Source organism: Xenopus laevis, chromosome 5L (assembly GCF_017654675.1).
Source record: "Xenopus laevis strain J_2021 chromosome 5L, Xenopus_laevis_v10.1, whole genome shotgun sequence".
NCBI classification, from domain to species: Eukaryota; Metazoa; Chordata; class Amphibia; order Anura; family Pipidae; genus Xenopus; species Xenopus laevis.
The window spans coordinates 42,983,424-43,009,475 of NC_054379.1; the positions used below are offsets into that span (position 1 = coordinate 42,983,424).

The 26,052-nt window shown below is 38.6% G+C and overlaps 1 protein-coding gene across 1 annotated transcript in view; it reads left to right on the plus strand.

Moving 5' to 3' along the window:
- Nucleotides 1–1,395: 1,395 nt before the first annotated feature.
- sos1.L (SOS Ras/Rac guanine nucleotide exchange factor 1 L homeolog) overlaps nt 1,396–26,052 on the plus strand; it is a 68,306-nt gene continuing 43,649 nt past the window's right edge. The window contains exon 1 of the mRNA XM_018262958.2: nt 1,396–2,481. Coding sequence (XP_018118447.1) covers nt 2,377–2,481 — 105 coding nt within the window. The 5' untranslated portion in view covers nt 1,396–2,376. The remainder of the gene's footprint in view (nt 2,482–26,052) is intronic.

A 26,052-nucleotide genomic window follows, 5' to 3' on the forward strand; every position in this document is an offset into this window, starting at 1 on the left:
ACATCAGTGCACACGACCCATGACGTCAGCGTGCTGGCGTGTGACATCAGCACATCGGCATACCTCCCAACATTTTGGAAGTAAAAAGAGGGACAACATTTTTTTTCACACGTAGCACCGCAATTTTTTTGACCACGCCCTTTCTGTGGCCACACCTCCTAATAACCATGTTCATTTTACAAAATTTGGCAGGTTATGAAAGTTTGAAAATATTTTTCCTTATCTAAACAGTTTTTTTGTGTCTCAAAATTGTTACAAAGTATCTTATTTGCACCTGTTAGCTGTTCCGTGCTCTCTGTCAAAAGCCAATTAAGTTAGTAACTTTGTTTCTTTTTCTGCCTGTTCAGTGCAGAGAAAATAGGGACTTTCCAGTACAAATTAGGGACTGCAGGTTGAGCTGTCAAAAGAGGGGTCCCTCCGAAAAAGGGACAGTTGGGAGGTATGCGGATCGGTGTGTGACATCAGCGCGCACAACGTACGGTGTGTGACATCGGACTTAAATACAGCCCTGCACAGTGTAATAAATATGCCCCATATTGCACCCTTTTCAAATAAATAATAGGTCACGGAATAAAGGCAGACAAAACAATGACAGTTCACCGCAGCTCTTCTATACAAAATCAACACCATGGGGCAGATTTATCAAGGGTCGAATTTCGAAGTGATAAATACTTCGAAATTCGACCCTCGAATTAAAATACTTTGACTTCGAATATCGAAGTTGAAGTATTTTTCACCGAATTTTTCCATCGAACGATCAAAGTAAAATCGTACGATTTTAGCGTACAATCGAAAGATTTTACTTCGATATTTAAAGACTTAGAAAAATGGTCTAGAAGGTCCCCATAGGCTAACACGGCACTTCGGCAGATTTAATTTGGTGAAGTATTGAAGTCGAAGTTTTTTTAAAGAGACAGTACTTTGATTATCGAATATTCGAATATTCAAAATATTTTACTTCAAAACGAATTCAAAGTAAATTCGAGTCTTAGTATCCTATTCAATGTTCGAAGTATCCAAAAAATGACTTCTAATTTCTAATTTTTTTGCTTCGAAAATTCCCTCGAATTCACTTCGACCCTTGATAAATCTGCCCCTAAATCATGTGATACACCGGTGGGTCAACACTTCTGCAGTCAAAATCACAGTCTTCAGGACATGTGGGTCTTAATTCTAAAAGGGAACTTTAAAACTGAACGGGAAAGGAAGATTTATGAATCCAAATGTAACTAACATGCTGCTTTACAAAGAGCAAAAGTCAACAACTGTTACTGTAAATTAGAGGTTTGTGGTTAGTAAACTGGACTGGAATAAAGAGAAAAAGTTATAAGGCTTCATCATTTACTGCAGGTTTATCAGAGAATCAATGGAAGGTGACTACGCTGACTAACAAGGCATTTTGTAAGTAAACAAAGGCATGAGTTCAGTAGCAGAGGTTATGCAGTGTTTGTGATAATAAAGCTGGTGAAAAAAAAACCGAGCGTTTGCAGCTAAATCAGGCGTAGGCGGAGTTAGGTCGCTGGTCACATGACGGCGGCAGGCAGCCCTTCTGTCGCCCCCTAGATTGCGCGCAGTCGCAGTGCAAGTCTGTTCCAACGGCTGCTGTCTGGTGAGAGTGCGGGGGGAATAAACTAACAACAAAAATAATAACAAAGTGACGCATCCAGAGTCCTCTTGCGCCATCCTTGCCACCGGATGGGCCGAGCAGCTTGAGGGAAAGCGAAGTCTACCGTAAACAAGGAGGGGCGACGAAGAAGCAGACAAGAGGGAGGAGGGGAGCCGGGGTGTCTTTTTTTTTTCTTGTCCAGTGACGCCCGTCCAGAGCCCCGTTTTGTGGATGAACAAGGAGAACGTTGCGCCTCTGCTGCTTCCAAGTCTGCCTTTGTTGTTCTCAGAGACACGGGCCGGTGCGCTGGCAGCTCTAGTGTGGGCCCGGCAGGGCAGAACATCCCCTGTATCGCAGAAGCAGCGGCGGCCTCCATTCTCACCCCGGAATTAATAGGGGGGCAAGGAGTAAGCAAGTGCGTGCCTCCGGCCTAGTCCCTCCCATCTCCTATGTATACACACAGCTGTCATATATGTACAGGCAGCTGTCAACTGCAAGCGGTGTCCATGAGCCGCCCCCCTCCTTCTCTTTCTCCCAAAGGGGAAATGTGCGCCCTATGCTGCCCCGTTTAAGGGGCAACTCCCTCAACTGCCCCAACCTTATGGATCATTTGTTGCCTTAAAGCCGGCCATCTGCTGTCTAAGAAGGGTGTGCAGTTCATCTGGCATAATTGGAACCCCCACTTCAGGACCAAGTCTCGCCTTGCAGTCGCCTATTTCCCTCCACCTGGCATTCAGAGGATCAGGATAGTCCGACCCCCAGACCTACAAATGCCGCGGGAAGCCGTCATGCAGGCCCCCCAGTTTCAGTACGACTTCTACAGCGAGGAGAATTCCCCTAAATGGAAGGGTCTGCTGGTTGGCGCCCTGAAAAAGGTGAGAAGGGGGTTACACTAGGGATATTGAGCCAGTGACTTCACAATATACTTCAGCAAGAGGGTTCACAGGCTGTTTTCTGAAGACAGGCATTATCAAAAGAAATTGTATTTATAATCAACTTCTCAATATATAGTGAATAAAGTACCCCCTGTTGTAAAATATAAGGATATTATAAGTTACCGAGGAGTTTCATGACCATATAAAAACACAAGGCAGAGTGTTTTTATACAGGTCATGGAATTCCGAGGTATCTTCTAATATCCTCATATTTTGCAACTGGGTGTACTTTATTTATTATAATACACAAGTTTCAGTGAGTCATGTGACAGAAATGACATCAGAACTCACCGTTTATAACTGATGACATCAGAACTCACAGTTTATAAGTATATAATTTACAGGATATTCATGGCCTTTGTGTATTATAAGGATATTCTAGGTCACAGCGGAGTTCTATGGCCATAGAAAAGCACCAATCCGAAGGTTATGGAAAGCCGAGGTGACTTCTAATATCCTCATATTTTCCAACAAGGGATACTTTATTATAATACACAAGTTTTAGTGAGTCACGTGACAGAAAATGACATCGCTACTCACCGTTTATAACTGATGACATCACTAGTCACCATTTATAAGGATATCATTTACAAGATATTCATGGCTTTTGTGTATTATAGGTTAATTATACCATTTTTTTTTTTGTAAATGTATTTGCTACTGTAAGCAAACATATCCTTGTGTTATTGTAAGCCCTGATGATTCTGTCTATTGAAACAATGTAGCAGCTGATTAACAGACCTGTAAAGAAGCATGTTTCTGCTGTATAGTATCAAGATACAGAACAAGCAGTGCACAAAGGGACAGAAGAATATTGCTTTCAGTGGCAATTGCATTTACAAAAACCGGTATGGGATCAGTTATCCAATTTGCGGTGGACCTGGGGTATTCCAGATAAGGGATCATTCATTTACTCATCTCTCCATACTTTGTCTACTAGAAAATCTTTTAAACAATTAATAAGCCCAATAGACTGGTTTTGCTTCCAGTAAAGATTATTAATATCTTAGTTTGGATCTAGTACAAGCTACTGTTTTATAATTACAGCGAAAAAAGTGTGTGTGTATATATATATATATATATATATATATATATATATATATATATATATATATATATATATATATATATATATATTTTTTTTAATTTGGGTTATTTGGATAAAATAGAGTTTATGGGAGACAGCCTTTCCGTAATTCAATAACAGACCCCATACCTGCAAATTGGAAAGTTTCATAAAATATTCATAGAATACTTTATATTTGGACTATTTAGGCCCTTTTACTTAAAATGGCTGCCCACTGTCATTGGCCTTTTTCCTGCTTCAACTCTGTTTTTTAGATAGTATGCCTTAAATAAAGACTTTGAAAAACCAGTAACGTCAAATTTTTTCTAAAATTTTTTTAGTTTGCTTAGAACAAATAAAAAAACACCAAGACATGTAACTTCAAAATCGCAAAGTCTTCATCAAAAAATAGCTTACCGAAACTCCGCTTGCGCTCCTCTTCAGAAACGGCGACAGGGTGACGATCCATCGTGCGACCCTCGATTTCTCCCCCCTGCCTTCTATAGGAGATAGCCAGGGAGGAAAAACTGAGTGCCGCACAATGGATCATCGCTCTGTCGGCTTTTCTGAAGAGGAGCGCAAGCAGAGTTTCAGTAAGTTATTTTTTAATAAAGACTTTGCAATTTTAACGTTACATATGGCTTGGTGGTTTTTTTTTGTTTTTTTTCGTTCTAGACAAACAAATTTTTTTAAAAAAATTTACTCTTATGGTCCTTTAAGAAAAAAAGTTGTTTCTCGTGTTTGGAAGGTGATCAACCCTGTTAAGCCAACAATCACATTGCTTTACATGTTCTAAAAAGCTTGGAAATAATATATACCTTTTTCATGACGCTTATGGAATGCTCTTTATAGTAAAAGGGCACCTATGACCTAAAATTTACCATAGATTTTTCTTCTGCACAAGCGCACAACACAAACCAACTGAAATGAATACCTGGGAGAGCTGACAAGATGACATTGTGATGCTCATTAGAACGGCACCTCACTAGAATAGCATGTTTTTCAGTGAAGAAGTGTGCTGGCCCAGGGGTTGAGGTTAGGAATTTATAATCATTGGGAGGTACCAAAAGCATTGGCACCTCTCAGTGATTAAGCCTTTAGTTTTAAGTGAGACAAGGGTTCACCACAGAAAAACTCACACTTTCTATTCATTCCTATTGGTTTTTTAGAAGTGTATATATCAGTGGGTAAAAATTAGAGTTCACCATTTGATAAACAAGCTTCTAAAAATCCCACTGGAATATATTGAAAGTGGGTGATTTTTTTCTGTGGTAAACTCTAATCTCACATTTTGATAAATCTGCCCCTTAGTGTTCTCAAAAAAATAAAAATAATGAACTAGTGTCAGAATAGTTTGTAAACTCATCTGACAACACAATTCCAGTTTGTTGCTATAATAGGACACATGCAGAAACTTTGTCATTTATTTTATATTATATGTGTTTTCCTGTGTCTGTCCTATTCTGTAGAAAGCAAGATGCTTCTGATTCAGGTCACAGTTGCTGTATTCTTTGTGGCTGTGGATTCAGGTGTCTGTGTTACACCCTTGGTAATCGATAAGGCATAAAGGTGAATCAATCACAGCTCCAAGCAGTAGTTTTAAACTGCAAAATATTTATTAGCAGTGTTTGCGCACTACATGTTTCGGGCAGTGCCCTTTTTCACACTTGAAAAAGGGCACTGCCCGAAACATGTAGTGCGCAAACACTGCTAATAAATATTTTGCAGTTTAAAACTACTGCTTGGAGCTGTGATTGATTCACCTTTATGCCTTATCTGTCCTATTCTGCCCATCTTAGTCCTAGAATCTAAACATGTGTCTGTTTGCTAGAATCAGATGTCCGAAACCAATAACCAAATGTCTGTAAAAGATTTTTTGCTAGACTCTTGGGGGCGGATTTAATGAATTTTGAGTTTAGAGCTTAAAGGGGAAGGAAACCAAGTTGGCGCAAAAACCCTCCCCCCCCTCCCGTGTGTTGCCCACCCTCCCTCCTGGCCTACCCGTCCCGCTGGGCAAATGCCCCTAACTTGTTACTTACCCTTCTGCGCTGTTCCAGTCCAGGGAGTTCACAGACGACATCTTCTTCCACGCGATCTTCTTCCTGCTTTGACCGGCGCATGCGCAGTAGGAACATTTCGCCGGTACGATCTACTGCGCATGCGCCAAAAGTACTTTGTTACTTTTGGCGCATTCGCAGTAGATCCGTACCGTCTAAATGCTCCTACTGCGCATGCGCCAAAATGCCTTTCAAAGCAGGAAGAAGATCGCGTGGAAGAAGATGTCGTCTGTGAACTCCCTGGACAGGACCTGCGCAGAGAAGTGAGTAACAAGTTAGGGGCATTTGCCCAGCGGGACGGGTAGGCCAGGGGGGAGGAGGGAGGGTGGGCAACACACGGGAGGGGGGGAGGGTTTTTGCACCAACTAGGTTTCCTTCCCCTTTAATAAATAAAAACTCGCCCACATTATATTCATTCCTGTGAGGTTTATTTAAAACCGTATTTATCAAATGGAGAGTTCTATCTTTCACCCATTGATAAATACAATTCTAAAAATCCCATAGGAATGAATACAAGCTCACATTTTGATAAATATGCCCATTACTGTAAATTGTAATACTTCTTTTTCTGTTCAGCCTGTCCTCTCTTTGGGGCAAATTCACTAAACGACGAAGAGCCTAACGCTAGCGTTAATTCGCTAGTGTAGCACATTTTCGTTAATTCGCCGATTCACTAACGGACGCTGGCGTAAATTCGCTAGTATTACTTTGCACCGTTACGCCTGGCGAATTTGCGCAACGGATGTAACTACGCAAATTCACTGATGCACAAATTATTCTGAACGCTACCTTTTACGCCAGACTTCCTTCGCCACCTCAGACCAGGCGAGGTGCAATAGAGTAGATAGGGATTGCTTCAAAAAAAGTTAAAAACTTTTCTAAGTCCCAAAAAACGCTGGCGTTTTTTCTTTTTTTATGGGTGATAGGCTGAAAAAGATCGAATTTTTTTTTGGGGGCTACCCTCCTTCCGCCCTACATTTCCTAACTCATGGCACCTTAACTATACAGTGGGCACATGTGTAGGGCAAAATAAAAATTGTAATTGCTGTTTGAAGGTTTCCCAGGCTTGTGTAGTGCTGCTACATATACCTCCATTGTAACTTAAATTTGGCGCCATATGCAAATTAAGCATCGCTAGCGTAACTTCGCTTTGCTTGGCGAATTAACGCTAGCGCAACTTTGCAACCTTACACTTCCCCTGAGCACAACTTCGGATTTTAGTGAATTTGCGTAGCGCTGGCGAAAATACGCCTGGCGAAGTGCGGCGAATCAGACGCTGGCGCAAGTACAAAGTTTAGTGAATTTGCCCCTTTGTCTTCCATTCTGTCATTAAAGCCAATTCTTGGTTCATTGGTTCTAGCAAGATAGATGAAGAGCTGCTGAACAGAAATGACAAAAAAAACAAACAAAAAAACTTTAATTGCAGTCATAGAATTCTAATTTATAACTAAAGTTTGTTTCAAGTGAAACAGATACCTGTCATTGGGTCTTCTGCTTACGCTCTATCACTCTCCCATCCCTCTGCTGCTCTGCTAAATTCATAATACGAATTTAAAATGTTACATTTTATTCTATATAAGCATATGTTTAGGGCAATGTTCTTTTAATTTCTAGTAGTTCTGGTGAGCAAAATGAATCACAAGTCATTCTGTGACATTGCAAATTACATTATTATCATAGTATAGGTGTCATACTTTGATTGCAGTTGATGGGCTTTCCCAGTGACCCTTAAATATGTGGCTTTGTAATACAGTAGAACCCCTATTTTACACCCCCAGTTTTCCTGGAATCAATGCAATTTTTCCTTTTTCCCATAGGCAAGCTGTGTTTTTTTTTTTTTCTAGGATTTTGCAGTTTCCTTGAATTTATGCCTTTTTACATGCAGTCCTCAGGAACATGTACAATAGGGGTTGTACTGTAGCAGTTGCTATATTTTTGCCTGTGCAGGTTTTTTTATGTTCTTTATTTATTCTATTGTGTGCTCTGTATTGGAAATTACTTAAATATAATACTGTATTACTTTTTGAGGCACACTTGGTTTTCACAGGTGTATGTTTCAGGTGAATCTGCATTTTTGATGCGTTTGTTCAAGTTTAGAGAGTTTTAAAAGTTGTTTACAATTACGTTTTCTTTCATTATGCAAAAAAAGTTCTATTTTGTTCTTTGCATGAGCATTCCCATTATGTTTACATTGCATCATAAATGTATATTGCAACACAGTAAGGGGTCTTAGAAATACTTGGATTTGTTTACTCTGCATGAAACCTCAATATTTTCATTACAAAAGCTAAAAAACCAACTGCTATTTTCTAGATTTGCTGTAACATGGCGTTATCCGGAATACAGATAATTTTGCATTGTTGTTACAGAACTTTTATTGTTTTCACATATGGAATGTATTTATTAGTCCATAAAACCACCTTGCTTTTCTACACTTCTTTAGCAGACTTGGAACAAGATATTAAAGGGAATGTCAACCCAACAAATATTTTTTGCCTAATAAAAGAAAACACAATTCTAAGCCACTTTGCAATATAAATTCATTACATTTTTCTTAATGTTTTTTAAGTTATTTATATATGTATTGCTATTGAAAACAGTGTTTGTCTGTCCCTTTCTATTCTCTGCCCTGGTGTCTCACTGTTGATACAATGTAAGACAAAGCAGCTTAATAACAGACCTGTCTTTGTTGGGGCACTAAGACTTTTGCAACATTGTTTAAAAAGTAACTACGTTTTTTTCCCCCAAAAAAAACATTGATTTTTCAAAATTCACCAGTTGATTCCAAATAGGTTCTAGGAGGTCCCCCGTAGGCTAAAACAGCAATTGACAGGTTTTAGATGGCCAGTGGTCGAAGTCAAATTTTTAAAGAGACCGTACATGATAAATTTTGATATTCGAATCTTTGAATTTTTTTCAAATTCAAATCGAATTTGGACTATTCCCTAGTCGAAGTACACAAAAAATTACGTACGTACGAAGTACACAAATCGAAATTACGATCTTGGAAAAGAACTTTCCAAGAAAGATTTCAATACACACGTGTAGAACTGAATCGTCAGATATACAGGTAGAAACAACTGAGTTCTATCTGTATCTGACGATTCAGCACTAACCATGGGTGATGTTTGGGTGCCTTCAAAGGCACCCAATCAAAAATTTCTGTCCAGCCCGATCGACAAGCCGACCGATATCCAAGTTCCGATATCGGTCGGCTCATTTCCCACCATACACATACCAAATATCGTACCATATTATCTGTGAGTCTATGGCCACCTCAATAGTCCCATGAATTAGAGCACTCAATATGGGGCACATTTACTAAGGGTCGAATATCGAAGTAAAATCGAAGTAAAATCCTTCGACTTCGAATATCGAAGTCGAAGGATTTACCGCAATCGAACGATTTTAATCCATCGATCAAAGGATTCTCCTTCGATCAAAAAAACTTAGAAAAGTAACGGGGAAGGTCCCCATAGGCTAACATTGATGCTCGGTAGGTTTTAGGTGGCGAAGTAGGGGGTCGAAGTTTTTTTTAAAGAGACAGTACTTCGACTATCGAATGGTCGAATAGTCGAACGATTTTTAGTCTGAATAGTAGTCAAAGGTCGTAGTAGCCTATTCAATGGTCGAAGTACCCAAAAAAATACTTTGAAATTGGAAGTTTTTTTACTTCGAATCCTTCACTCAAGCTTAGTAAATGTGCCCCTAGGTCTTGTGCAATAAATATAATGTTTTTTATTTTAAATTAAAATAATTAAATACAAATTAAGTTTAAAATAAATTATATTATTTTGTTTGCACAAGACCTGTTGAGTTTTGTACTTCACGGGACTAATATTAGTACAAATAATACATTTATTCAGGATCCCTACCCCCTTTTATGAAGAAACTTTATTTATTTCCAACTGGTTCAACTAGTGTTGTTTTCTAAGCTCCCATTTTCTTGTATATATTTTAAATGAGCCTCAGGTAATATGTATAATCTCTCCTATTGAAAATCCGGGTACATACAGGCAGGAAGAATGAAGATGGATCATTTTTAACCAACCGGCCCAACATTTGTGCATGTCCTCAGATCCACGAGAACATAAATATGCAGACATGTTCATATAGCCATTAGGGGACACATACACTACCATACCTCCCAACTGTCCTGTTTTTAGAGGGACAGTCCCTCTTTTGACGGCTCAAGCCGCAGTCACTCGTTTGTACTGCAAAGTCCAGTTTTTCTCTTCACTGAACAGCCAGAAAAAGAAACAAAGTTTCTAACTTAACTGGCTTTTGGCAGAGAGCCCAGAACAGCCACAGCAGCAGATAAAATACTTTTGTAACAATTTTGAGATTAGCAAATAAGTAATTGTAACAATATAAGATAACAGGTCCCTCGGGAAAAGTTACACTCACAGCTTAAAGGGCAATTCACCTTCATTAGCAAAACTGTAATAACTTGAAAAAAAAACACAGAAATATGTTAAAACTATCATAACCTGCCAAATTTTGTAAAATGAACATGGTAATTAGGGGGTGTGGCCAAAAATGGGCATGATCAAAAAAATTCCGCTACGACTGGCAACTTTTTTGTCCCTTTTTTAATTTCCAAAATGTCGGGAGGTATCCACGACCATCTCCGAAATGTATGAGCGGCTGTCCAGGCAGATTATTTTGATTAAGTGACTGCTGAATGAGCTGACCAGGGTTTTTACTGTACCATCTTGCTACGACTGCTTGTAGTCTAGCCAATGTTTGTTCTTAACACAGGTTTTTCCAGCTAGCAGTGCAATAAAGGTTGTGGCACATGGGCGATTCAAGGGGAGGAATTCACAAAAGTGTTGATATTGAGACAAAATAAAAGTGGAGATAAAAATGTCAGATTTTCCCACCAAATTCACAAACTTTCTCCACTTTTGTGAATTTGGCTTTTAAACAGACCGTTTTCAGATTTTGTCTTTTGCATGACATTTTAAAGACATTTTTTCTGAATTTGTCTTTAGTTCTTATTATACCCGTCAGTCAGCCGTCAAATTAGATTTTTGGGGGGAGGAGGTTTATTTTACCTACTATTATACATCATTTTTTTCAGGATAACCTGGGCTTTCTAAATCTGCGTACATATTTGTGTAATTTCAATTCTGTAACAAGATATAAGGGTCTAAATGCAAGAAATGTTATTTTGCATAATATAGAGATTTGTATCAGAAATATGTTTATTATCTTAGGTCAAGTGTCTAATTGCTGCTAAAACTAAAAAAAAATGGCTGGGAGGCTTTACTTTTCCTTTAGATAATACATTCAAGTGTGAGTTAAAAACTTTTTACATATCAAGTTGTATAAAATACACTGTTTTTGTTTAGTGTTTTACTTGTTTTGTTAATGAGGCTTTTACACCTATAGGGTGAGACAGAAACGTGTGCCCTGACTATAAAATGCTGATCCCTATTAGGCTAAGGCCACACTAGGCGATAGCGCTGCGATTTGACTCGCGGCGACTTTTCGCCGCGACTTTTAAGCCGCAATCGCTGGGGAAACTTTTGCGCTGGCGTCTATGGGGAATCGCGAAAAATCGTCAGCGTAAAAACACACGCGGCGATCTTTTCTCTACTGTCGCTCGAAATTGCCTCGCTAGGCGATTCCCCATAGACGCCAGCGCAAAAGTTTCCCCAGCGATTGCGGCTTAAAAGTCGCCGCGAGTCAAATCGCGGCGCTATCGCCTAGTGTGGCCTTAGCCTTAATATGCTAATACTTCTCCAACCTACAAGAGGTGCAAAATGAAGATTGAGTGAACCAAAGCAGAGCAAGTTATTTTAGAATTGATCTGACACATGGGGAAGAGTTATACTGAGCTTTACTCCATTTTTAAAATGTAGAGAGAAAATGTCATTTAAAATGTTTTTTTTTTTTTGCACCATTTTTATGTCGTTTGAAAGACAAATTCATAAAAGTGTCTGTAAACTGTCTTTCTTTCACTAAAATATAAAAAGGGGTGGGAGTCGGAATTAAGGCAAAGTTCTGTTTGTGAATATGGAAAAGGTATTTTATTCCAGTTGACCACCACTTTTACTCCAAAAATGGGCTCTCTCTACTTAAAGGAGAACTAAACCCTAAAAATTAATGTGGCTAAAAATGCCATATTTTATATACTTCTTGCACCGGCCAAAAGTTTCAGCTTCTCAAAACCAGCAATGGTCCAGGACTTTAGACTTGTCACAGGACTTTAGACTTATGTCGTTTGAAAGACAAATTCATAAAAGTGTCTGTAAACTGTCTTTCTTTCACTAAAATATAAAAAGGGGTGGGAGTCGGAATTAAGGCAAAGTTCTGTTTGTGAATATGGAAAAAGTATTTTATTCCAGTTGACCACCACTTTTACTCCAAAAATGGGCTCTCTCTACTTAAAGGAGAACTAAACCCTAAAAATTAATGTGGCTAAAAATGCCATATTTTATATACTTCTTGCACCGGCCAAAAGTGTCAGCTTCTCAAAACCAGCAATGGTCCAGGACTTTAGACTTGTCACAGGGTGTCACCATCTTGAAAAATGTCTGTGACACTCACATGCTCAGTGGGCTCTGAGCAGCTGTTGAGGAGCTAAGCTTAGGGGTGGTCACAAATTATCCAGCAGAAAATGAGGTTGGTCTGTAATATAAACTGATGCTACAGGGCTGATTTTTAAATTGTGATGCTAGTTGCACTGGTTTCTGTGCTGCCATGTACTAATTATCTGTATATTACCAATCAGCCTTATATTGTGACATTTCTATTCTACTGTATATTGTGAGTGGGTCCCTAAGCTCAGTATCAGACAGCATCACAGAGCATGTGCAGTGAATCAGCAGAAAAGAAGATGGGGAGCTACTGGGGCATCTTTGGAGACACAGATCTTTACTGCTAAAGGGCTGTGGTTGTCTTGGGCTGGTACAGAAGTCCAAAACATAATGTACAACATTTCTACCTACTTCTGCTTTAGTTCTCCTTTAAGGTGTTCTATTACTGTAACCCAAATAACTTGGCATAACACTTGTCTCTCTGAGCACTAATACTGACTATATCTTTCACTACAAGATGCACCTGGAGGGTGTGTTGAATATTTCTGCTGCAACACCTGGCATACACAATGTTTTTGTTTTATTTTTGTTTTTACCAGCTGCAACACTGGCACTGGTGACCTGGCATTTTCAGGAAAGCTGCTGAGTAAAAGTTCTTTTCATATAACAGAATGATCTTTTTGCGTCTACTTATTTTGAGAAGACATGCATATTTTCCAATGATTTACTCAACAGAACAGGTAGCTTGTAAGCACGATTGACCCTTTGCTGTTCTATTTTTGTGCTCATTAGCAACCCTACTCTGTGACCTGCTTGGTGACGTAAACTCTGTTGTTTACAGTTCTACTTGCGTGAATTGTACTAGATTTTTTAAGTACTTGGCAGCATAATTGTGTGTCTGTGTATGTTTTCCCCCTCCCTGTCCAATGTTTTCTGGAAAAGGAATAAGGGTTTTGTGGCATAATTACCTTCTGGAAAGCACTTAGACCAAATGTTTGGAAACAATTTCTGATAATTTAGATTTTTTTCTTCTTTTATTTATGTATCTATGCAAAAGGAAAGGTTGTGCTTACCACTATTGCACATATCATGCAGTATTTTAAAGAAGAACTAAACCCTAAAAATGAATATGGCTATAAATGCCTTATTTTATGAATTTATAGCACCAGCCTAAAGTTTTAGCTTCTCAATAACAGCAATGATCCAGGACTTCAAACTTGTCACAGGGGCTCACCATCTTGGAAAGTGTTTGTGACACTCACATGCTCAGTGGGCTGTGAGCAGCTGTTGAGAAGATAAGCTTAGGGGTTGTCACAAATAATCAAGCAGAATGCTACAGGGCTGATTATTTAATTTTGATTCTAGTTGTACTGGTTTCTGTGCTACTGTGTGTTTTATATTTTTCAGCCCACCCGGTTACTTTTTCATCCCACCCGGTAGAAACAAAATTCCTGAGGGAGAACACTGTCCATGCAGGGCAATTTGCATTTTATCTTGTTCCCAGTGGCCTCAATGCAGGTTATTTTACAATTAAATGCAGCTCAAGCATGGAAAAGGGGACCCCCCTACCCAGGAACTATATTCCCTCTAGCTATTCTAATGGATCCATGGCATATACTTGCCTAAGGCTGGGTGGGTGGAGGGGAGACCCTATTCCCTTTTTCCTATGTCCCTATCCTTCCCAGTGGTCTCTCCACACACCTAAGCCTGGCTGCCCTCAGCCACACTCAGGAGTACCCCAGCACCTATCACATCATCTGTGAGTACCGGGAAGACCCCCTACCTAGCACCTCTGCCCACCTCCCATATATTTTTGGAATGTGGGAGGAAACCGAAGTACTCGGAGGAAACCCACACAAACGCGGGGAGAACATACAAACTCCTTACAGAAAGGGCCCAGGTTGGTATTGAACCCAGGACTCCCAGCTGCAAGACACAGTGCTACCCACTGAGCCGCCGTGCTGCCCTACTCATATATACTCCTACTCATATATATCCTTTCCACTTTCCTATGACATCATCATGATAAGGTCTCATGACACCTTCAGTGCTGCTTTACTGTTGCCTCAACAGCTCAAACAGATTTACTCTTGCATGAACAGCTCTGGGGCTGAGACAATCCCAAAATGTGTCTTAAAGGAGACACCGGGCGGGACTAAATTAGAGAGAGACATGGAGGCAGGTGTAAACTAGGCTGGGGCTGAGAGCCGGGGGGGAGGGACTTGGGCTGCTATTGCATAGCTCTGCATAGCTCTGCTTGTTTCATGCTGACATCACTATGTTATGCTAATAAGGAAGTACCTCTGGCAATACTAAAGCGGGCCATAGACTGCAGATAAAGCCTAAAAGTCAGATAAACTATCATCTGTGCCAATCCTCCGACCTGCCACTAACCATCCACATTAAATAAAGTAGTAGTAAGACAATGTTCTGCCCCTGACCGCAATCGTACGAAAGTTATGTCCAACAAATAGCAGTGACAGTCTCCTGGTAGCCAATATAAATCTTTTAACCTGTCCGACTGATCGCCATGGCACAAAAAATATCAGGACACTCCATACTCGGGCCAAAAATCGTAAGAATCTTCCTTTCTTCGTACGATAGGATCTTTGGGATATATTTATCAAAGTGTAAAGGTGGCCATAACACGGGCATTGTTTTATTGTTCTGCGACGAACGATTTTATTGTTAAATGATCGTCTGATTATTTTACCATATGATATGCCATCCACGGAGAACGATTATATGAACAGATATAACCGTATTGTTTGCTTTGTGTATGGACGAACGTTGTTCAACAAAGGAGGAGTGGTGCTAGCATTGTGTCACTATCTGTAGTATATAGTCTGTTTCTCCTTCCCTGCTCCATGCAGACATATGGATTTATGTCTTGCTATGGCATATTAAACTTCTTTCACATATGAGGTGATAGGGTGATATTCCTGCAGTCAGCACCAATTTATTTCCTTACATAGTTCATATAGTTACAAGTGAAGCTTTCAGCAAAGAACGTTCGGGTCTTTCTGTATATGTTCATTGTTCCGTATATCCTGACATGCGCAAAAAGGGATGTTATCCCTGAACGACTAAAATATTTAAACTCATCCAATCAATTTTGCGAACCGTAATGTCCGATCATCGTTCCTACACCATTAACCATCCGATAGGTTATTGATATTATCATAACGTTCTAGAATCGGTCGTTTGAAAGTAAAAAATCTGCCTGTGTATGGCCACCTTAAGGTTGGAGGTGTCTCATGTATTCTGATACCTTTGGGACAGTTTAATTTTCTGACTTTCAAATACAGTGTAAAACCTAGTTTATTTGCAGTGGCTGATCAAAGGTCGAAGGTCAGATTTTGGAGCTTTGTGTGTAAAACTCGAGTCAGGGTAAAAAACTCGAATACTCATTGATCAAGTTTTCAGTGAAAACAAATAAAATCGCTCTGATTGATCGAGTTTTCAAGCATAACCCACAGAAAAAACTTGAAATCATGAAGGCTAGAAACATCTTCAAATGATTCAAGGGACCTCTGCCATTGACTTTTACATGACCTTGACAGGTTCTAGCTAGAGTATTTTCACTTTCTAACTATTTCCAGCTTTGGGATATAATAAATCTTGAAAAATTCTAGTTTTTTTTCTAACCTGAAAAATCGATTTTTGACTCAAAAATACCTTTGAAAACTTGAATTTTTCATGAAAACATCTCAACCTTTGATAAATAACCCCCTTATTGCAGATTATATAGAATAATTCATTGACATTTTACAATATAAGAAATAAATGTGAAATGCAGAAGTAAATGTGTTTGGCTTCCAAGCAGTTATTTAGTATCTTTCCTTGCATTAAGGAAGTATGTATGCAATAATAAGTAGAACAGTGGCGTAATTCACTATAAGGGTTGCCAATAGATTCATGTGAATTGAGCTATTTTCCCGTATTCATGCAGTATCTGTAAACATTCTTTGTAGCAATAGATTGCACAAATTAAAGGAACAGTAATTAATTTTTTAATGTAATAAAAATATATTGCACTGGTAAAACTGGTGTGTTTGCTTCAAAAACACTACTATTGTTTAAATAAATATGTTGCTGTGTAGCAATAGTGGCAGCCATTCAAATGAGAAAAAGCTCAGGTTACACAGCAGATAGAAGATAAGCTCAGTAGAACATAATGGCGTTATCTGATATTCCCTATTTAACCTGTGCAATATAGCCTTTTTTCAATTTCCACCATTGCTACACAGCAGTGCCAGTGCTTTAACTTTTTTTGGTTTTACTATTACAAGTCTAGCTTATCTACTAAATGTGTATTTTTGCTTTACTAAACTATTTCCTGTTTTCAGGGGGGCCCCGTCAATCATGTGGCTCCATTCTATTAAAGGAGAAGGAAAGCTACAGAGGCATTTTATTGCCAATAGATTAGCTGCAATAGTGCAAGCTAGAATGCTATATTTATTCTGTAGAATGTTTTACCATACCTGAGTAAAAAGCTCTAGAAACTCTGTTTATTTAGGATAGGAGCTGCAGTATTAACATGGTGTGACATCACTTCCAGCCTGAGTCTCTCCCTGCTCTGGGCTCAGATTACAGCAGAGAAGGGGGGGAGGAGCAAACTGAGCATGCTCTTGCCCAGGGCAATGAGGTTTAAGCTGAAGGCAGGAAGTCTGATGCAGAAGCCCATGTGTACACAATAGAAGGAAAGAAATGCAGTGTTTCTTTTGACAGAGGACTTTAGGGGTTTACTGGTATATATAGATGGACCTTTCTGATAAGGCTTACTTAGTTTTAACCTTTCCTTCTCCTTTAAGTTAACAGGGCCCTGGGCTATGGACCCTGCCAACAAGTAAATGCACTTATGCAACAATTGCTTGTATAAATATCATGTGCACCGTCTCTTTAAATTTGCCCCTTTTAAAGTCACAAACTTAGTTCACTGCCATGAGCAAATTATATAGAAAAACAAAATCTGTATGTAGATGTGCGTTGCAAAATCTTTCTACTGCAACAAAGTAATCATACAGTTTATGTAACAAACAGCCTCTTTCTCAGACAAAGGGAAAATTATGCCATGTGAGCCAGCTTCCATTTAAGGATACACAGGAACTGGTGTGTTAACAAAAAAAAAAAAAAAAATTAAAGTGGTAGGAAGAGGAATTACATACCTCCCAATATTTTGAAAATAGAAAGAGGGACAAAAAGTTTTGCAGTGGCAAAAGTTTTTTGACCATGCCCATTTTATGGCCACATCCTCTGATTACCATGTCCATTTTACAAAATTTTGCACACATTTCTGGGGGTTTTAGGGTCAGGTTTTATGTATTATTACAGTTTTGCTAATGAAGGTGTAATTCCCCTTTAAGCTGCACATCACAGTTTCCCCAACAGACCTGCTTATCTTAAATAGTTACAACTGTATCTTTGCTTATCTTAAATTGTTACAAATGTAATTAAGTGCACTTGCCACGTATTTTGGGCTCTCTGCCAAAAGCCAAAAACTTTGTGGGGCGCAAATTTGCCCATGGGCTGTTACCTATAGCAACCAGATTGTTGCATTCATTGTTCTTTTTGCAGCTGGCTTTGTAAAGCTAATCACTGATTGGTTGCTATATTTAACAGCCCATGGACAAATTTGTCTAGTGTTGATAAATGAGCTCCTGTATCTTTTTCTGGCTGTTCAGTGCAGGAGATCAAAGAGAAAGTCGGGACATTTTAGTAACAATCCGGGACTGCGGGTTGAGCTGTCAAAATTGGGTTTATCCCGTGAAAAACGGGACAGTTGGGAGGTATGGAATTATTTGTGCCTCTGAGAAATACATTTACTCAAAGGGGACATTAGGTTCTCTAGATTATGAAAATACAAAAACTGTGGTGGTTTGTATGACTTTAATGCTGAGTAAAATGAGTAATGAGTTCTCATCTTCACTGAAATGTTGTTATAAATAGGCTATTTCCCATTAATTGTTTTGCAGTCATTCTTGTCTTATATTTAGTACAGAGCCCTATGTTTCTGTCTATCCATTTAGGTTTTTTGGGGTTGTTCCTCATATTTCTTGTTTATGCTCTTTACTTATGTCATTGTGTTTGGCAAAGTAGTGATAACTCTTCGCTAGTCAGCTGTGGGAATAATAGCCATGATTTCACACCACTAAGCTTATTTGTGTACTCTTTTTGGGACAAATTCATAAAAAAATTGGCAACGTCGCTCTACCTCCTTTTATTTTCTTCCTGAACGATTGCAATCTCAACCTAGTAATTATAAGCTGGTAAATTTGACATCTGTAGTGGGAAAGTGTAAGTAAGCCTTATCAGAAAGGTCCATCTAAATATACCAGTAAACCCCCAAAGTAGTGCTTCTCTGAGTCCCCTGTCAAAAGAAACACTGCATTTCTTTCCTTCTATTGTGTAGACATGGGCTTCTGTATCAGACTTCCTGCCTTCAGGTTAAACCTCATTGCCCTGGGCAAGAGCATGCTCAGTTTGCTCCTCTTCCCCACCCCCTGCCTTCTCTACAGTAATCTGAGCCCAGAGCAGGGAGAGACTCAGGCAGGAAGTGATGTCACACCATGTTAATACTGCAGCTGCTATCCTAAACAAGCAGAGCGTTTCTAGAGCTTTTTCCTCAGGTATGGTAAAACATTCTACAGAATAAATATAGCATTCTAGCTTGCACTATTTCAGCTAATCTATTGGCAATAAAATGCCTCCGTAGCTTTCCTTCTCCTTTAAATGTTTATGGGATCATTTTCAAGATTTTGTTCTGGTAACTGACATTATTTTTAGTATTCTAGCATGACTTTATGATGGACAGATCATGTCAGACAAATTGAATTGCTTTTTATGATAAAGTAAGTGGGAACTTGGACAAACCTCCCAATATTTGAAAAATGCAATGAGGGACAAAAATTTGTGCCACGCATAGCGACTACCCCATTTCATGGCCACACTCCTAAATACAATGCCAATTTTACAAAATTTGGCAGGTTATGGAAAGCTTAAACACATTTCTGTGAGCTTTAGGGCCATGTTTTATGTGTTTTGCTAATGAAGGTGAAATTGCCCTTTAATGAGGTAACTAAAGTCTAAAATAGAATAATGCTAGAAATGCTGTATTTTGTATACAAACATTAAACATAAACATGAACTTACTGCACCAGAAGCCTAATAAAACAAATGATTTATGTTTTAAAGTTGGCTACAGGGGGTCACCACCTTGTAATACATCTCTGCAAGACCATGCACATGCTCAGTGTGGTCTGAGCTTCAGTTGGGAGGTTAAGCTTAGGGATCGTCATAAATTATCAAAACCGCAAAAGTCAAATAATATTTGCCATAGAAGCCGGTACAGCAAGACTGATTAATAATCAGAATATACAGACAGGCTCTGTGGATACAAATCTCGACATGGTCGCCGGCTGCTCTACAGGGAAATAAACAAAGCTGCTCGAGATCTGTGAAGTAAGGCGGAAGTATGATTGTTTCCTTGCAGAGCAGTTAGGTCCCGCCCTATCCACAGCAGTTAGAGCAAGTAAAATGAAGGGGGAATTTCACTGCATACAGTCAGGTTTCTTATAAAAACGGTAGACATTTTTTAATTAAAACGCTGGCGTAAATTCGGTAGTGTTACTTCGCACCCTTACGCCTGGGGAATTTTCGCTACGGACGTAACTACGCAAATTCACTACCGCGCGCAGTGTACTGAACGCTACCTTTTACGCTAGACTTCCTTCGCCACCTCAGACCAGGCGAAGCGCAATAGAGTAGATAGAGATTGCTTCAAAAAAAGGTCAAAAAACGCAGGGGTCTTTTCTATATTATGGGTGATCGGCTGAAAAAGATCGAAAAAATTTTTTTGGGGCTCCCCTCCTTCCCCCCTACATTTCCTAACTCATGGCAACTTAACTATACAGTGGGCACATGTGTGGCGCAACTACGAATCTTCGTGAATTTGCCCCAAGGGGTCAGGATGATAGCATCAGGGGCGGAGTAGTGACATATGGGGGTGGGCTTATGCCAGTTGGGGGAGTGTTTGTGCACCATGTGGGTGGGGTTTTGACATCAGAGGTGGTTATTTGTCAGATTATTGATTGGGTTTCACAAGGTTGAAACCCGAACAGCCAATTGTAACCTGAACAGCCATATGAAAAACTGAACTGTTTGAGTGAAAACCGAACAGATGGCAACCCTACATCAAAGAGTGAAAAAAACAAGGTAAAACTGTTTGAGGCAAAAGGCAAAAATATTTAAGTAGCTGATTTAACTACTTCTTGTTGTAGACAATGCAAACCTGAAGAGCAATTCCCTCAGACACATTCATATACAATTTTTTTTCTATTTTCTTTTCTTTTGTAAAAAGTTCATGCAGCTTTTACATTTTTTTCCCCCTAACCCTTTATATTAGTTGAGCCAAAAACTTGTTTTCCAGCTGTGTTTCTCACAGCTTACGTAACAAACCAGTGAGAAGGCCATACCATTCCTGGAATTGAGACCGTTCCTGTGACCTCCATAAGTAGACCGTTGAAATCATAACAACTACACATAAGGAAAGATGAATAGACAATTTTGCAGTATATGTTCCTCAGATATCAGTTTTAATACACCTGTTATTTTTATTTGATGAAATTCAACTTTTACCCCTTAGTTTTAATGTTTTCAGAGAAGACTAGCCCAAATCCTGTATTTTTAGCTTTATTATGCATCAAAGTGGGTCTTTTAAACAATTAGAACTAAACAATGACTTTGTAGTTGCAACAGTTCAGCTGCAATTTTGCAACATTGATAAATTGGTCCTGCTTCTTTGCTTTTTGGGGGTGCAGCTGAATGCTTGATATACAACATATAGGGGCAGATTTATCAAAGGTTGAGGTGAAGTTTCGAAGTGAAAAACTTCGAATTTCGAGCTACTTTTTGTGTACTTCGACTAGGGAATAGTCATACTTCGATCCGAATTTGAAAAAACTTCGAAATTCGAAGGTCGAATTTTTTTGTCGAAAGTACTGTCACTTTAAAACATCGACTTCTACCATTCGCCACCTAAAAGCTGCCGAAGTGCAGTTTTAACCTATGGGGGACTTCCTACAAACTGTATGGAGGCAATTAGGCGAGTTTGGGAGATCGAAGGTCGAAGTTAAAAAAAACTTTGAATCGAAGTACGATCATACGACTCGAAGTAGGCCGAATTCAGCCCACTTCGACCCCAAAAACACTTCGACCTCCATTCGATTGGTCTTTTTGAATTTGAAGTTCAACGCTTTTTTTTTTAACTTCAACCTTTGATAAATCTGCCCCGTACTGTACATTTAATATTGTTGTAATGTTAGAAAATGGACCATTTTTATTTCCTCTTTCTGTATGCCGGGAAGAATTCTCACTTGTCTTTACTAGTTTTATTTTTCTTTCATTGTGTTTTTAGTTAAAGGCCCATTAACACTATAAATGAAAACATTGAAAGCTTGTTTCTGTTTGTACAGCATCTTGCATTATATGAGAGAGTTTTTTATTGTGTAGTTTTTTTCTAATCCAACGAATGCCATTTACCCTCTGTTGATCTTACCATGTAAGAGTTAAAATCATTGTTTGCTACAAAGCGTAGCTCTCATCCAAAAATGTGCCATACAGTCCAATGTCCTATTAAATGGCGGCCACATGGCTATACAACAGCCTGTTTATGTACACTACATTGAAACCTCAATTCTACATCCCCCGATTTTGTTTTACCTTGCTTTTTTGTGGTCCCAACAAAATGCAATGCATTTCACTAGTACTGTATAGTAATTCCGAAGCAAATAGAAAGTTCTTACTTGTGCAGTATAAAAATGTCAGATGGGCTACTTCTCACCACACTGTGTTAAAGAAGGCTGAAAAGCCATCTCCTTTCTTGCCTTACATTAAATTATTGTGAATGCCTTTTGCAATGAAAGATCTTGCCAAATCACTAACATCTGTATGATGATGTACATATATCAGTCTACTGAAAGTCAAAAAGTACCCCATAAGAAACTAGCCTGACAATAATCATACACCACTATTTGACTTTTTGTTTTACTGGTCCTTTAAAGGGAATGTCGACCCAAAAAATAACATTTTGGCTAATAAAAGCCAAAAAACATAATTCTAAGCAACTTTGCAATATATATTGATTACAAATTTTCTATGGTTTTAAGTTACTTATATTTGTAATGCTATTGAAAGAAGTGTTTGTTGATCCCTTTCTATTCTCTGCCCTGATGGCTCAGACTGTTGATACAATGTAAGACATGGCTGATTAACAGACCTGTCTTTCCTGGTAAGACTTGCAACATTGTTTAATAAGTAACAACAGGAGTTAAGCAAATGCTTTCAGTAGCAATCGTTTTTACAAATAACTGTAAAAGCACTAGGTTTTTTAATTAATGTATGTTGGAAACTTACTTAGAATTAGTTTTTCTTTTATTATGCAAATTTTTATTTTGAAGTTGACTTGCCCTTTAAAGGACTATTATTGGAAACGACTGTTTTTTGTTTTTTTTATTGATTGCATCTGTGACCGTTCTGTATTAAGGGGGTCCAATTCTAGAGTTTAATATACCTCAATGAACCCGAATGAATTCACAACTTGAATGGTTTCTAATTTAAAAAAAGAAACCAAATGGAAAAAACTTGAATCAGAGATTAACATCCAAAATTCAAATTAATCAAGTTTTCACCTGGAAAAAAACTTAAATCCGGCGAAATCCTCACGAAAAAAAACCCCTAATATCATGAAGGCTATTAACATCTTCACATTGTTCAAGGGTCCTCTGCCATTGACTCCTACATGGCCTTGACAGGTTTTAGTTTAGGTTTTTAGTTGATGTGTATTTTGAGATTAAAGCTATTTGCAGGGTTGGGGTATAATAAATCTTGAAAAACTCAAAAAATTTACGTTTTTTTTAAAGGAGTTGTTCACTTTTGAGTTAACTGTTCGTATGATATAGAGAGTGATATTGTGAGGCAATTGTTTGTCATGTTTTATTATTTGGGGTTTTTGAGTTATTTAACTTTTTATTCAGCAGCACTCCAGTTAGCAATTTCAATCTGGTTGCTAGAGTCCAAATTACCCTGCATTGATTTAAATAAGAGACTGGAATATGAATAGGACAGGCCTGAATAGAAAGATGAATAATAAAAAGTAGCAATAACAATAAATGTGTAGCGTTAGAGAATGTGTTTTTAGATGGGGTCAGTGACCCCCATTTTAAAGCTGCAAAGAATCAGAAGAAGGCAAATAATTTAAAAAGTATAAAATAAAAAAAAAAAAGACATCCAATTGAGAAGTTGCTAAGAATTGGCCATTCTATAAGTTAACTTAAAGGTGAACCACCCCTTTAACTTGAAAATGTGAATTTTTACCCAAAAATCACCTTGAAAACTCCTTAATAAACCTGCCCCTAAATGTACGTATGTTTGTGTCCCAGAATCCTTAAAGGGACAAATAGGTCATGTGCTGAACATACATTTTGCCTATTTAATCATGAAATATCTATTTTCTTTTTTGTTCAGTGGTAGTTGGGCATTCCAAATGCTATATTTCTATTGAAAACCTCCATTATAAACCCTTTCGTCCCCAATCTTAGTTTTTACTAGGCTTTGAAGCAGAAGGCTAAAAAGCAGCCTAATATAAAGATGATTTCTCAGAGGACTGCTAATTTAGTTTTAACCAGCTTATAAGAACCAGGAAGTAGGAATAATGCTTACTGTTGCTTTAGTGTTATAGTGATATAGCAAAGAACACATACTCTTTAACCCTTTCACTGCCAGCCGATATGATCACTTGTGGTACTTTTATAGCCTTACAGTTTTGTGGTCTTTCACTTTATGGGCCTTTCCTTGGGGGGCTTTTGGTTTGCCTAGGAAAACTATGTATTGTTTTTTGCATGGCAATATAAACTTTCAACATATTCTAGAATTTGTATTCCACTTCTGTGACAAGATATAGGCTTCAATAAAAGATGATAAAAAAATAACATTTTCCTGTTCTATCAGAAACATATTTTTTTAATGCATGAAAATACTACGTGTTTGTAAATTCCCATGTCTCCTGAACGTGCCAATAACAAATACAGTGGTGTGAAAACTATTTGCCCCCTTCCTGATTTCTTATTCTTTTGCATGTTTGTCACACTTAAATGTTTCTGCTCATCAAAAACCGTTAACTATTAGTCAAAGATAACATAATTGAACACAAAATGCAGTTTTTAAATGAAGGTTTACGTTATTAAGGGAGAAAAAAAACTCCAAATCTACATGGGCCTGTGTGAAAAAGTGATTGCCCCCCTTGTTAAAAAATAACTTAACTGTGGTTTATCACACCTGAGTTCAATTTCAAAGGTTATAAAGCCATTTCTAAAGCTTTGGGACTCCAGCGAACCACAGTGAGAGCCATTATCCACAAATGGCAAAAACATGGAACAGTGGTGAACCTTCCCCAGGAGTGGCCGGCCGACCAAAATTACCCCAAGAGCGCAGAGACAACTCATCCGAGAGGCCACAAAAGACCCCAGGACAACATCTAAAGAACTGCAGGCCTCACTTGCCTCAATTAAGGTCAGTGTTCACGACTCCACCATAAGAAAGAGACTGGGCAAAAACGGCCTGCATGGCAGATTTCCAAGGCGCAAACCACTTTTAAGCAAAAAGAACATTAAGGCTCGTCTCAATTTTGCTAAAAAACATCTCAATGATTGCCAAGACTTTTGGGAAAATACCTTGTGGACCGACGAGACAAAAGTTGAACTTTTTGGAAGGTGCGCGTCCCGTTACATCTGGCGTAAAAGTAACACAGCATTTCAGAAAAAGAACATCATACCAACAGTAAAATATGGTGGTGGTAGTGTGATGGTCTGGGGTTGTTTTGCTGCTTCAGGACCTGGAAGACTTGCTGTGATAGATGGAACCATGAATTCTACTGTCTACCAAAAAATCCTGAATGAGAATGTCAGGCCATCTGTTCGTCAACTCAAGCTGAAGCGATCTTGGGTGCTGCAGCAGGACAATGACCCAAAACACACCAGCAAATCCACCTCTGAATGGCTGAAGAAAAACAAAATGAAGACTTTGGAGTGGCCTAGTCAAAGTCCTGACCTGAATCCTATTGAGATGTTGTGGCATGACCTTAAAAAGGCGGTTCATGCTAGAAAACCCTCAAATAAAGCTGAATTACTACAATTCTGCAAAGATGAGTGGGCCAAAATTCCTCCAGAGCGCTGTAAAAGACTCGTTGCAAGTTATCGCAAACGCTTGATTGCAGTTATTGCTGCTAAGGGTGGCCCAACCAGTTATTAGGTTCAGGGGGCAATTACTTTTTCACACAGGTTTGGATTTCTTTTCTCCCTAAATAATAAAAACCCTCATTTAAAAACTGCATTTTGTGTTTACTTGTGTTATCTTTGACTAATAGTTAAATGTGTTTGATGATCAGAAACATTTTGTGTGACAAACATGCAAAAGAATAAGAAATCAGGAAGGGGGCAAATAGTTTTTCACACCACTGTATGAATACAGTAGAACCCCCATTTTACATCCACTGATTTTAAGTTTTCCCTCGTTTTACATTGTTGTTTTGTTGTCCCACCTATATATTATTAATAATACATTTCCCTGATTTTACATTTTCCTGGATTTTACACCATTTTTTTTCTGGTCCCCTGAAAAACGTAAAATGGGGAGTTGAACCGTAGTTATATGCAGTTTTCTGACTTGTATAGGTCTAATACGTTGTACACTTCCAAATTGCCAAAGCACCACTTCAGAAATCTCCATACTTCTGATTTCAAGGCCAAACATTCCTCTAGAAGTAGGTTTACCCCAGGAAACCATACAC